Source organism: Hevea brasiliensis, chromosome 11, assembly GCF_030052815.1.
Source record: "Hevea brasiliensis isolate MT/VB/25A 57/8 chromosome 11, ASM3005281v1, whole genome shotgun sequence".
In the NCBI taxonomy this organism is placed as follows: domain Eukaryota; kingdom Viridiplantae; phylum Streptophyta; class Magnoliopsida; order Malpighiales; family Euphorbiaceae; genus Hevea; species Hevea brasiliensis.
The window spans coordinates 14,957,149-14,970,926 of NC_079503.1; the positions used below are offsets into that span (position 1 = coordinate 14,957,149).

At 35.6% G+C, this 13,778-nt stretch overlaps 1 protein-coding gene and 1 long non-coding RNA gene across 6 annotated transcripts; one reads left to right on the forward strand and one right to left on the reverse strand.

The window, feature by feature from the left end:
* Positions 1-2,127: 2,127 nt before the first annotated feature.
* On the forward strand, positions 2,128-3,975 carry LOC110651016 (uncharacterized). The gene is made up of 2 exons (XR_002494084.2): positions 2,128-3,516; positions 3,626-3,975. It is a non-coding gene; the product is annotated as an uncharacterized LOC110651016 (long non-coding RNA).
* On the reverse strand, positions 3,927-12,456 carry LOC110651014 (psbP domain-containing protein 5, chloroplastic). Of its 5 annotated transcripts, none has more exons than XM_058129952.1 (11): positions 12,337-12,456; positions 12,065-12,246; positions 11,675-11,783; positions 6,251-6,300; positions 5,978-6,045; positions 5,797-5,874; positions 5,217-5,276; positions 5,023-5,082; positions 4,883-4,937; positions 4,307-4,411; positions 3,927-4,156 (listed from the first exon to the last, which is right to left on the reverse strand). In XM_058129952.1, exons 1-11 carry the CDS (start codon positions 12,396-12,398, stop codon positions 4,098-4,100), a joined length of 888 nt encoding a protein of 295 aa, XP_057985935.1. In that variant the 5' UTR covers positions 12,399-12,456; the 3' UTR covers positions 3,927-4,097. The 5 variants fall into 5 exon arrangements, with proteins under 5 accessions (XP_057985935.1, XP_021661893.2, XP_021661892.2 ...); XM_021806201.2 differs by having other exon boundaries at positions 4,307-4,356; positions 5,797-5,895; XM_021806200.2 differs by having other exon boundaries at positions 5,797-5,895.
* Between the last annotated feature and the right edge of the window lie 1,322 nt (positions 12,457-13,778).

The following is a 13,778-nucleotide window of genomic DNA, read 5'->3' on the forward strand; positions in this document are numbered from 1 at the left end:
CCATACCATGTCCTAGTAGAATTGCATGTTAGCACATAAGAATATGTAGTGTCGTTATTCTGATATGAGTTGAATCACCAGTGTTGTTAGGTACAATCAAATGTGGTTATAGAAAAAGTATTTTAGGAATCGAGGCTGAAGGGTCGCTCTACATTAAGATATGAATACTATTAATGAGTCGAGGTCTCTTAGAAGAGGTAAAACTTCTATATGCTATCAGATTGCCTTCATAGTGTAAAATCTTAATTGACAATTCAAATTTCGATTGTCTACAATCAGACTTAACTCTGGTGGATGTTGGAGACACAAAGTTGTCTTACCTAAACATCCCATTACATATTTTGCCAAGAGTGTTGAGTAGGCTGCTATCCACGCATAATGCAATCATGGTGCAATGTGTGAATGCAGCTTAAAAGATACTAAATTATTATTATGCAATATATATTAAAAATAGATCCTCATGATGCTTAATTATGCATGCATTAAAATCAGCTTTAATTAAAAGGAGTTTGAGTGTAGTTTCTACTCATACTAATTAAGCTTACCTTCTCTTTACCCATTTCTTGTACATGGCTAGCTTACTTTCTCTTTACCCACTTGTTGTTCATAGCCCATTCCTTTAGTTCTGGTCCTCATAATCCTAATTTCACATAGATGAGAGGGTTATGATTTTGTTTTTACTGTTATAGTTCATCTTTGTCTAGCTTAACTTGCATTATTAGGAAAATTCCATGTTCAGCTGCCTTCTCAAAATACGGTTGTTAAATCCTTTTCATTCCCCATTTACATTATTCAGGATTTTATCTATTCTTTAATCCCTTCATGGTTACTACCCTGTATTTCTCCAACCTAAAATCACCATTTATTATCCTTTGACTCTTTCTAGCTCATTTATATTTCTAGTTTGTTCAAATTGGCCTCCAATACGCTAATCATCCTAATTCTCTATTTATCATGATTATAGATCCAATTTAGAGAGAGAAGGAGGATGTTCTAGAATAGGAGAGAGGGTTGGTAAAAATATTAGCCTCCTCGTCTTCCAAATGCACATTCCGGCTGTTTCGAACACAAATGCTTATCACACAACTGTTGGAATGTAAATCCTCACCACCCTAAAAAAATTCCTGTGAATATTGCTCAAATGTTTTCCTATGGAAAACGGCCAACGAAAGATCATTGGCATTTAACATCTCGTCCTAGCTGTCGAGTGTTGACCCATGCGGGAGAGAGAAATATTGACTAAGCGCCATGCGGGAGCTATTCACATCAGTTTCTAGCTGAAAAATCAGTAATTGAAAATCAGAGAGATTTTACTGTGCAAAATTTGAAAGTTTAGGGGGTTTTATGTTATATTTTAAAGTTAAAGGACTGTAGTGTTATGACTATATAAGTTCAGGGATAGTTGTTAAAATTTATTCTAAATTTTATGTAAAAGTTCTCTTGGGTGTAATAATTGAGTTTATGAGTGGTATAGTTTTGAGCTTGTAATTGATGATAATATTTATTTGTTGATAGTGGAACATGACATGCCCAAATGTAGCCCTATGTAGAATGGGTGAATCATATAAATATTAGTGTTTTGGGTGTTTACTTTATTTCTTCATAATTTATACGCTTCTACAGTGTACAACAATTGGTATTAGAGCATGAGAATGATCTTGCTGAGTTTGATTGAAGGTAGAGTTGCTGTGACATGTAGAAAGTTGCACATGCAACAATGGTGATGGTAGAGAGTTAAAATTGAGGTGGAACTTTGAATGCAAAATCAAGAAAATTGATGACGCGAAGATTTTTAAAGAAAAAAATAAGTTACATCCAAGATGAAAATTGAAGAATTGAATATTTGAAGAGTTCAAGTTCAAGCATGAAGAATTGATGATTTGATAGGATAAATGTTAATAACTGTCCCTAAACTTATATAGTTATAACACTACAGTCCTTTAACTTTAAAATGTAACATAAAACCCCCTAAACTTTCAAATTTTGCATAGTAAAATCTCTCTGACTTTCAATTACTGATTTTTCAGTTAAAAACTAATGTGAATAGCTCCCGCATGACACTTAGTCAATATTTTTCTCTCTTCACTTATGCAAAGTGTAAAATTATTCTCTTTACGCATAAAAAATTATTCTATCTATAGAGAGAAAAATAATTCAATTTACACATGGCTTAAGATAGATTTTACTGACTGTAATGTTACAACTAGATAAGTTTCAACTAGATTACTGATTGTAATCTATAGAGACTGTAATATTACAACTAGATAAGTTTAGGGACAGTTGTCAAAATTTATCCTGATTTGATAACACTTAAGAATTTGAGATATGCAATGATTGATAGATTTTATGTCAAGGTGGAAATTGTTAGATTTATGACCCAAATAATTAGTTTGGAAGACCTTTTCTAAATTTGAGTAGAAGAAATATTGGAATATTTTCTATATGGAGTAGAACTCTTTTTTGAATATTATTTCTAAATTAAGTGAGATTTCTAATTAGATTAGGATTAAGGAAATTAACATTATAAATAGAAGAATGATGAAAAAGTTATTTGGCTTTATTCATAGAGAGTGGCTTTGCCAATAAAGAGGAGCTTTGTCCATTGAAAATGACAACTTTTAGCTTATAGAATGGAGCAGTCGCTCATTGTAGAGAATGATTTTGTCAATTGCTGAGGATTTGACTTTAATAATTGTAGTCCCGTTAAGGGAGAAAGACTTTGGTATAAGGTAGAGAAATAACATAGAATTCAAAAGGAATGAATTTTTATCCATTGAAGGCTCTTGCACATATAGTTAAAGACACCTTTTGTAGTAGTTATAGTAGAAAATATATAGGGTTACTTCTAGAGGAGACTGATAGGACTAACTACAATATTTACTATGACAAGTGTTATGTAAGGGTTCTCTTGGATGTAATAATTAGGTTTATAGGTAATATAGTTTTGAACTTGTAATTTATGATTATATTTATTTATTAATAGTGAAAGATTGTATGCCCGCAGAAATAACCTTATATAGAAAGGGCAAACCACGTAAATATTAGTATTTTATGTATTTATTTTATTTCTTTATAGTTTACACACTTCCACGGTATATAACACTTCACATTGTAAATTTCTAGCTCTAACTATGAAGGGATGCATTAAGATTCCAAATTGGATAGATAAGAGGGCTAAATGTTTCTTATATGACTTGGGTAATCCTTTCCTCAAAAGATGATTTTTGAAGTGATTTAAAGCTTGTATTAGGACCATAGTTGAGGATAGTTTGCCATAATTCACAGACCTTCATCCTAATTATATGTCCAATATGAAATACGCCTACTGTTGCAGATGTTCTTGTACGTAGATCAGAATGTCTCATTTGTTAGATGTTAGATATTGAAACTCCGAATATATGAACACTTCTCAAACTCTCCGTTAACTTAAAAATATACATTTCAGATTTCCAATGGAATTCTTTTAATATTTCATTTGGTATAGAAGTTGAGGTGTAGCTGGGGAAGCATCTTCAGGTTATCTCAACTCTAATAATTTTGTATTTCTTGCAATCAATTCAAAATTTTCTTCTAAATTTGTTATTTGATTCTGAAAAATGTAACGAGGCTCAAAACTTGTTTACAGGTTTGATGGTTGGGAAGATGTCTGCCTTTGCTTGCTTAACCTAGCAATACAAGTATTTTAGAAATTTTCCGAGTTGAAACTACCCTGCTATGTTATATTTCAACCCTTGAGTAGTTTATATCCAAAACCCCATCCAATGTTCATGCTGTGGCAGATCAAATATGGGGCACTTTGAAGGCAGTGGTTTACCTGTCTCATGCTAACTCCATAACCAGAGCTATTCTTATTTGCTGCAAAGTTTGGTTTTAACAAGTTATCTGCTAGACATGGGTTAGGCTGGTTCTCAAAAGTCATCCCAGAGTGAGAGAACACTGTAATTTTAACATTATCAAGTAAAAGAATAAAACTCATGACATGTCTATTGAATTTGAAACTATTGTGAAGGAGGGAAAACATTAAGGATCAATGACAAATGAATTAAAAGAAATATGTTCACCAAAATCTCCACGGATCCTTATATGGAGGTACATAACTATCTGTGGGAGGGAGAAGGCGAAATGAAGCCACAGTTTTCTCCAGGAAAGGCCCCATCTGCATAGCGTGAAAGGTGAATAAACAACTTTTCCACCAAAAAATTAATACAAACAAGTTTACATCAACATGCAAAAACACACACACACACAAATATGATGGAGAGAGAGAGAGAGAGAGAGAGAGAGAGAGAGAGAGAAAGTGAGAGACCTTGTTCCACTGTTTGCCAAGAGTTGAAGCATTTATTGTATACAGATAACCTGCAATTAAGTTCCTTATGAGTGAATAGAAGTCCAGAAAATGGAGAAGCCATATCTGCAAAATATGCAGAACATTTCAAGAGCGACAATTGAATATAGTTCCACCAGTGAAATAGGATCTTACCAGTTGAACCTGCCAAATCACAGTTGCAATGGACATTAAATGCTCTATTAGGTTCTCTTTGAACCTTCAATAAACTTAACATTTGCTTCTTTTCTTCTTCTTAATTGTATACTTAGATTAAGAACAAGTTGATATTTACTTGGATGATGCTCCATATAGACCTTCAATAGGTCTGGTTTTTATTTTTCCTCGAATTTCTTGAAAGTATTGAGCACGTCATAAAGTTATTTCAAGAAATGATATCGATATAATTAGAACAATATTTCAAGTAGAAGTGAATGAATTTCATAAAGTTATTTCAAGAAATGATATCAATATAATTAGAACAATATTTCAAGTAGAAGTGAATGCATTAAATGTTTATCCAGCTGCTTTCTTAAAACAAAATTTTCAGACTCCTACCATCTCGTTCAGCGGTTGAAGAAATATAATGCCGATAAAGATTTGACTCTTGAGCCTGCATGTTCCATGATAATTATTAGCAACTAATTGAGAATGCAAATCTTTCAATCATAAATGCTACTGAGAAAGGAGATACTTACAAATTTTGTGGGTGACTTGCGTACAAGGTATTCATAATACCAGTATGGTTCACCATCAGTCTGAGGGAAAAAGTAATGGAGATGTGCTTCATTTAACTAGCACAATATATGCATAAATATATCTACCATCGACAACCGTCATTATTTGTATTGAATATCAGACACCATAAAATGAAAAATGCTTTAGAACTTACTACACTGGTATGGGTATCAAGAACTGAACTCTCAGCCAATCGCTGACTTGAGGTGACTCGCTGCCAGAAGAGAAGATTGAAGTTTTCATACCAGTATCAACTTTGTCACAAGGAGTTAAGCTTTCCAGATAAATAGAATTCAAGACGCCCCAAGAAGGGTGATGGCCAACTCAGAACCAGTGGTAAGCATGGTTTTATCTAATTACACTTCATCAACAAAATTCTCTATTGACCATTCAACAAACCTATTTGGGGGCTAAATCTTAAGGCACTGTCCTTTTGGAAAAGCATGTATAGGCATGTTCCTCGAACGCATGTTTGCCCCAGTGTTTCAAAGGTTGCCCAGACACATAGATCGAGTCAAATCTTGGTTTCATATCAGTTTCAATGTGGCATGAATTTTAAGATGATGTTAATATTGCAACTTGCGACTCAAAACTATAAAACTGTACGTAGCATTCAAAACATAAATGTTTTAATATCCTGTTCTAGTCATAATGGTCTTAAACAAAGCATAAGGCCATCCCATATTTAAGCTAAAGCTGAGTGCTCACTTTAAAAGAGGCATGCAGAAAATTACCAGCGCAGACTTGCCTGACAAAACAGAATCGGCAACATCTTTTGCAGTCCAGGTACCCTTGTCCTTAGATTTTATGAACTGAAAATTTGGGGGACCTATCTGAATCAAGGAAATAAAATCATAACCCTCCAAAAAACAACTAGGATTGAAATGTAATAGGCATATGTCTTTATGACTTTACCATAACCGAAATGATCAAGTTATCAATAATGTCAACACGCTCAGACACAATGCGCAGGCGTGCATCAGCTGTATAAAGTACAACCCAATACGAAGTAAGTTATATGCATGCCATATGTGTTTAGGTTCATGGTGCCCTTAACATTGATGCATAAGTAGAAAATTTGGAAAATGTAAGCCTTAGTCAAGTCTTAAAAAAAGGGTATCAATATTATCAAAAAGCAGCATTTTACTGGAACTTTCAACACCAATATAACAAATTAACTAAACTTACGAGACAATGGTGCAGCTGATGAATATCGTTCTGGCTTTCTGGATTCTACCCTTTAGAAAACAAACAATGGACTAGTCATGTTCCCATCATTTTTATAAAGAAGAACTAGTTAATTTTGCTATCGCACAAACATGAAGACACAAATTTATTTGTTATCGATCAAGATAAGAAGGTGGGCTCAGCAGGGGAGGTTACAAGCCCAGGAAGGCTCATAATTTATTTTCAAAGAAAGAAGATAGGAGCAGCAGGTTCTGGAATCGATGAGCTGGAAGGAATGAGGATGGAGGATCCAAATCTGTTGGTGAGGATTGCGGAGGAGATACCACCTGGAGATTCTTCTAATGAATTGAGAAGTTAAAGAATCTATAAATAGAGCCAGGAAGAAGAGAAACAGTGTGAAGAATTCTGTTATTGCTTTTGGCATTATCAGATTCTCTGGCTATATTGAAGTTTCTTAGTTCTATTATTTGATTTATGTATTCCAGAAAGTAGTCAGAAGATATTCCTTGAAAGCTTGGTAACTGAGAAAGATTGTTTTGTATTATTTGCTGTTCTTGGTAATTAATACAATTTCTCTTCAAATTGTTCTCCTGAATTATTCTCGTGTTCCTAACTCTATCAATTTGGTCCAACCTGCCAAATCCTCTTGAGAGTGAATGCCCACCACCAGAATGGAGTCTTGTATGGAGATGACAGAGAGGAACATTAGGACTGTAAGCTTAAACCACACAATGACGGAGCAACAAGGCCATAAGCTTAATGGTCTATGGGATGAAATGATGCAAACACGAAAGCAACTGGAGAAACTAGATTCAATAGAGGGATTACTGACCTTTCTAGTGAAAGGCAAAAACACAGAAGAGGAAGGCAATGGAGGGTCTGCTTCTCATCTTAGTTAGACTATCCCAGGAGAATCCTTAGTACATCACACCCAACCCAGAACTTCAGTTGCTGATGAGTTTCAACTAGTAGCAAAGAACATTGAGTTACCCAATTTCAATGGCAAAAAGAGTTTGCTGCCGATCTAAAATACTGATGGCTGGCTCAACAACACTGGGTTGCTAAATAATTTGGATATGATTTTGAGATTGTGTATAAGCCTGATTTTGAGATTGTACATGTTATGGATCCTTATATGAGCCTGGTTACAGCAGGCCTGGGCCCTTACGGGTTTACTCAAGGAAGAAATTCAGAAAAGATGAAAGAGGAGTGGTAGCTAAGTTAGAAGAACGTGGAAGATTCGAGATGAAGATAGAAGAGCGCGGAAAAATAGGAAATGAGCAGGAGTTGGTTACACCACAGCAGAGCAAATTATAGGCAGAATCTATAAATAAGTGTTGCTTTATAGAGAATAGGCATGCAGAAGTATTTTCATTGTAACGGCATTTTTAAATTGCTGGGCTGGAGTTTCTCTGGATGGCCATTTGAGTTGTTAGATTCATTTGGATTGTATTCCTTCTTGTTCTAAAACAATACAAGCTCTGCTGAGTTTCTTTTCAATTTTTTTTTTTTAGTTTTAATTCTATTTCATAATCCTCACTCTATCAAATTGTTCTGACACGGATCCAAAAATTGCCGTGAATTCCAAACAGGAGGATGGATACTAAGTTTGAAACGATAGAGAGGAGTGTGAATTTGTTGGAAGAAGGAATGATGAAAATGAATAGTGAAAAAGAACAAAATGATCTAAAAATGAATGGAATGCGGGAAGAGATGTTGCAAACGAGGAAGAAGCTGGTAAAACTAGATGATATCGAAGGAATGTTAGCCCAGGTGTTAAAAGGAAAGTTGCATGAGGCAGAATCAGAAGGGGTATCGGCGACTCCTGTAAACTTTGCCATGCAGGGTTCCTCATCGGGCCAGCACAACACTCCGCCACCAATGGGGTAAATTTCAATAACTATCCCTGAGCTTATATAGTTGTAACACTATAGTCCTTAAACTTAAAACGTAATATAAAACCCCCTAAACTTTCAAATTTTGCATAGTAAAATTCCTCTAACTTTCAATTACTGATTTGAACAGCTCACGCATGACCCTTAGTCAACATTTCTCTCTCCTCTCTTGTTCAAATTGTAAAAGTATTTTCTCTGCACCTGAAAAATTATTCTATTTACAGTAAGAAAAATGATTTAATTTATACATAACTTGAAAGAAAAAAGAGAAATATTAACTAAACTCTACGCTAGAACTGTTCAGGTCAGCGTCTAACTGAAAAACCAACAATTAGAGGTTCGAGGGATTTTACTGTACAAAATTTAAAAATTGAAAGGGGTTTTATGTTACATTTTTAAGTTGAAGGACTATAATATTATACTAGATAAGTTCAGGGATGGTTGTCAAAATTTATCCGCCACCAATGGTTGATAAATTGTAGTTAACAGCTAAGAAGGTGGAGTTACCTAGTTTTGATGGAGAGGATGTTGTTGGGTGGTTAGCAAGAGCAGATCAGTACTTCTCAACACACTGCACTCCTGTCAATATGAAGGTTCCCCGGGCTCTAGTTTGCATAGAAGGAGGGGCGTTACATTGGGTTCAATGGCTAAAACAAAGAAAACCAAACTTAACATCGGAACAGTTGTCTCTAGAATTGTTACAGAGATTGGGTGGGGATGCTTTTGCCAGCCCGTAAAAAGGATTGGCAGCTATGCAACAAGAGGGAACTATTGACGAGTATATTGATGAGTTTGTAGCTAGAGCTGCTTAAGTGAAGGGAATGGTGGACTAGTAGTACATAGGTTTCTTCCTTAAAGGCCTTAAGGCAGACACTAGAGTCAAGATCAGGGTTCGAGACACAGTTGATATATTTCAAACGATGAACTTGGCAAGAGACATAGAAAGAGAGCTCATGCATTTTGGTTCTGGAACAACTGCAATAGGTATACTAACTGAGATAGGAGGAAGATGGACATATGGACATGGGCCAGGGAATAGAGTTAAAAATATGGGCACCTTTACGCCGGTCCAACCAATAACCAAAACTAGTAGTACTTGGGCTCAAGCAGCAAAAGACAAGAACCAAGGTCCAACATGGGATAATGGCTTAAGGGAGATACCTCATCTACCAGCTCCATCTGCTACTATCCAGCGTGCTCCAATACAGGGTGCAAATAAAAATCGAGGACCAAGACATTTCAAGCACAAATACAGAACTTTATCTCCAACTCGATTGCTACAACAGCTTCCCATACCCAAGGTCTGACACTAAGTATGCTAAGTCTGAGTCTCCCTCGTTCTCGAGGAATTGATTGTTTTCTGGTGGTGATAGATCGCTTATGGAAGTATGGACATTTCTTGGGTATGAAACACCCTCATACAACCAAGATGGCAGCCAAAATCATCGCAAAGAAAATAATAAGATTAGATGGCATGCCAGGATCTATTATGAAATATGGAGAACCATTGTTTCCCCGTAACTTTTGGGGAGAATTGTTTTGGTTACAAGGTACCACATTTAGAATGAGCACAGAATATCACCCTGAAACAAATGACCAAATAGAAGTTCTTAACAGGGCACAGGAAACTTATCTCCAATGTTTTGCCTCATGGCAACCTAAAAAGTGGAGCAAATGGCCGTCATGGGCACAATATTGGTAAAATTTAAGTTTTCACACAGCAGCAGGGATGACTCTATTTGAAATAGTGTATGGTAGAACTCCTCCAACATTGCATCAATATTTATTTACCCAGTAGAAACTAGGTGGAAGCAGTGGCACAAACATTAGCTGAGAGATACAAGATACTCAAGCAACTGAAGTATAATTTAAGAAAGGCCTAGCAATGAATGGTGCGAGCAGCCAATGTCCATCAACGGGAAGTCCACTTTGAAGAAGGAGAATCTTTATTCGTTAAGCTATGACCACATAGACAACTTTCTGTTCACAACAAGGTAAATCCAAAATTAGCAGCATGCTATTATGGTCCTTTTTGCATCACAAAGATGATAGGACCTGCAGTCTCCTGCCTACAACTTCCACTAGAGGTCAAATCCATCCAGTATTTCATGTGTCCCAGCTCAAGAGAGTAGTAGGTCAACATGAAGCAATAGCTGTACTAGCAAGAGCATTGGAAGTAGATGGAGAATCAGTGGAACCAGAGGCAGTGATATAAAGGAGAACCAGAACAGTAGTGTAGCAAAGGTGGCCAGGATAGGAGCCCTAACTTCAGTTACTGCAGCAATTTAGAAGAGAAACAGAAGAAAGAAAGGGATAGAAGAGAAGAGAAAGAAATAGACAGAGAAAGGAAGAGAGAGAAAGAGAAGAGTTTAGAGGTTGAAGAGTCTTTATTGATTAGAAATTCTAGAATGAATCCACAATAGAGCTTCCAGCTCCTTTAAACAGTTACAACTCCTTCTCGAAAACTACAACTGTTGCAGCTCTAGTAACTGTTTTTCCGTCCTTTTCTTAACTACTTAACAGTTTCTAGTAACTATTCAAACAACTCTTCCCTCTAACTGATAACTACTTCCTGCTTTCTCTTATTCTTATATTTCCTTTATATGTGATACAGCTCATTGAGAAGGCAACTTGGGTTGATAATATAGACTTAGCTAATCAATTTCCTCACTTCAGCCTTGAGGACAAGGCTGATTCTCAAGAGGGAGGCAATGTTATGGTTCAAGATAAGAAGATGGGCTCAGCAGGGGAGGTTCCAAGCCCAGGACTGCTCAGAGTTTATTTTCAAAGAAGGAAGATAGAAGCAGCAGGTTCTGGAATCAATGAGCGGGAAGGAATGAGGATGGAGGAGCCAAATCTGTTGGAAAAGATTGCAGAGGAGATGCAGCCTGGAGATTCTTCTAATAGATTGAAAAGTTAAATAATCTATAAATAGAACCAGGAAGAAGGAAAAGGATGTGAAGAATTCTGTTATTGTTTTTGGCATTATTGCCTGGGGCAAGAGGATTAAATTCTCCGGCTAAATGGAAGTTTCTTAGTTCTGTTCTTTCATTTATGTATTCCAGAAAGTAGTGAGAAGATATTCCTTCAAAGCTTTGTAATTGAGAAATATTGTTCGTATTATTTACTGTTCTTGGTTATTAATACAATTTCTCTTCCAATTGTTCTTCTGGAATTATTCTTGCGTTCCTACTTCCATCAGTATTCCACTTGTGAAACAAAAAAACTATGCCCTTTCTTCAAAAATCCCATTCCATGTGAAGTAGTAACTGGTGTGTCGTGTCAACCTGAAGTTAATTGCAAGTGAACTGTGAACGTCCCTCCCCAAGGAAGAGAGAGAGAGAGAGAGAGAGAGAGAGAGAGACAGAGAGACAGAGAGAGAGGGAGAAATCCATCTGAAGCAGTTCATTCACAGTGTGAACTATACAATGACAACTCCACGAATTGGAAGTTGAAAATTTTTATCCAATTCATGAACCCAACTAAAAGAAATCCAAATGAAGAGCTTTAATTTGGGCGAAAAACATACCATTTAAAGATGACCTTTTTAGATGGCAACTCCACTGGGTATAAATAAGTATAAGCATTTATTTCATCAACCAAAGAGTCCATTCTTAGATCTTCCTCTGCAAGGGACCCTGCAAGAGAGATACTATAATCCATGAGAGGGAGTAAAGCAGAACTTCTAAATTGCATATTCCTTAGAATCCTACAAAGGTTGGCCCTTGCCACACCAGTCACAATTAAGAGGCATTTAATTCACCATTTTCCTCATCTTCTCTGTTCAATTCAATCCCTAAGAAATTGTATTGGTATAACAAATAATAATCATTCTCCTTGGTTGGAACCCACAAAAATAAAATCATCACAAATCCACAATTTAGCTTAGAAACAACAAAAACAATCAACCTAAACTTACCCAAAGATGGAAAGAAAATAGATATGGAAGAAGATAGACCAAAGAGCACGAAATCCCTTCTGAAAAACCCATCTAGTGAATTGGGTTTCGAAGAAGAAGAAGAAGAAGAAGCACATGAACGAGTCAATATCTTCTCTTTTAACTTGCATTTCTTCTCGCTTAGCAAGGTTCTACTCTGGTTCCTGCAAACCCAATCCCAAATACAACACCTTTTATAAAACGAAGCATGAAGAGGAATCCATATCCGACTATAGGAAGAGTAAAGAAAGTACCTGAGAAAATGACGAGGTGGGAGAAGAGAAGGTGAGCAGAGAAGAACCACTGCCATGGTCATTGTCTTGGTTGCCTCATCCACACTTCAGTAGCCTCACTGAATAAAGATACTTCGGCTCGATGCCTTTTGTCACGTGCATTATTCTATTGCTTTCCATAATTAATAATTTTTTATTTGATTAAAATTTTATAAATAGTATAAATAGAATTTCATATCTAAAAAATTACAATATTGATGTAAAAAATACTATACTGGTAAAAGTCTATATAAATTAATTATAATTAAATTATTGATATCAATGAAGTTTCTCCACAAAGGTAAAATTGATACTCTAAGGTTTTCTCTTTTTCATAGAAAATATTTTTTTATATATTTTAGTATTAGATGTACATCAATGAAAAATATTTTTTTAAAATTAAATATAAAATTAAGTTATTTAAAAAAAAATAATTTTTTTATAAAAAATATTTACTATATACAACTTATTTTTATGAAACAGAGTCTAACATTGTGTTTCACTTGGATAAAATTATTTTTTATTTTTCATCTTTGTCGCAAGGGTTTTTGCCGTCGTCTGGACAAATTTTCACCGAAGTGAGAAAAGTGAAGAGTTGCCACTTTAATTTTGAAGGAAATTAAATAAAACCATTTGTAAAAGTAAATTAAAAAGAAACCACTTCGAAAATAGAGATTCTAGGTTCGGGATCCATGTACGGATGGGGAAAGTGTTAGGCACCTCACTTTGTCCCTCAACGAGGGTAAGCAGATTTAACATTGTGCTCTTCATAAATTAAAATTGGTAATTAGGGGGGTTGGAGTGACGATGTTAATCCTTCGTATGGATAAAAGGAAAATTTGATATTTCACTATTCAGGGCTGCCCAAGAACATGAGTACATGAGATGACCCTTAGTGAGTAGGCGTCGTGTAGTGGATTTTTGTTTAGGGGTTACTTTGTATATTGAAATTGTGATATTTTAATTTGGATTTTAGTTAAGAGAATTCGGGTAAGAAATTTCTCCCGATCCCTTGATGTATTTTGTTAAGAGTTTGAGCAGGAAATTTCGAAAAAGAACTCTCCTCCGATCTCCACATATTTTATTAAGATTTTTGGCTGAGAATCGGGTAAGAACTCTCCCCCGATCTCTTAAAGTATTCTGTTAAAAATTTAAGTGAAGGATCTCGGATAAGATCTCTCCTCCGATCTCCATGTATTGTTTAAGATTTTGGCTGAGAGTCGGGTAAGAACTCTCTCCCGACCTTTTAATGTTGAGAATCTTAATTGAGAACTTAGGTAAGAACTCTCCCCTGGTCTCTTTAATTTATTACGTTTAAACTGAGCTCGAGTAAGAACTCTCTCACGACCTCTTAATATATTACGTTTTTTAAAAAATTAAACCGAGCTCGGGTAAGGATTCTCCCTCGAACTCCTAATGTGTTT

Excerpts from the sequence above, each read along its gene's own strand:
- LOC110651014 (XM_021806200.2), bottom strand. The coding sequence starts at position 12,398 with ATGACCATGGCAGTGGTTCTTCTCTGCTCACCTTCTCTTCTCCCACCT. Across the intron at positions 6,046-6,250 it reads ATCAGCTGCACCATTGTCTC|CTGATGCACGCCTGCGCATT; the intron begins GTAAGTTTAGTT and ends TACTTTATACAG. Across the intron at positions 5,083-5,216 it reads TTGATACCCATACCAGTGTA|ACTGATGGTGAACCATACTG; the intron begins GTAAGTTCTAAA and ends TTTTTCCCTCAG.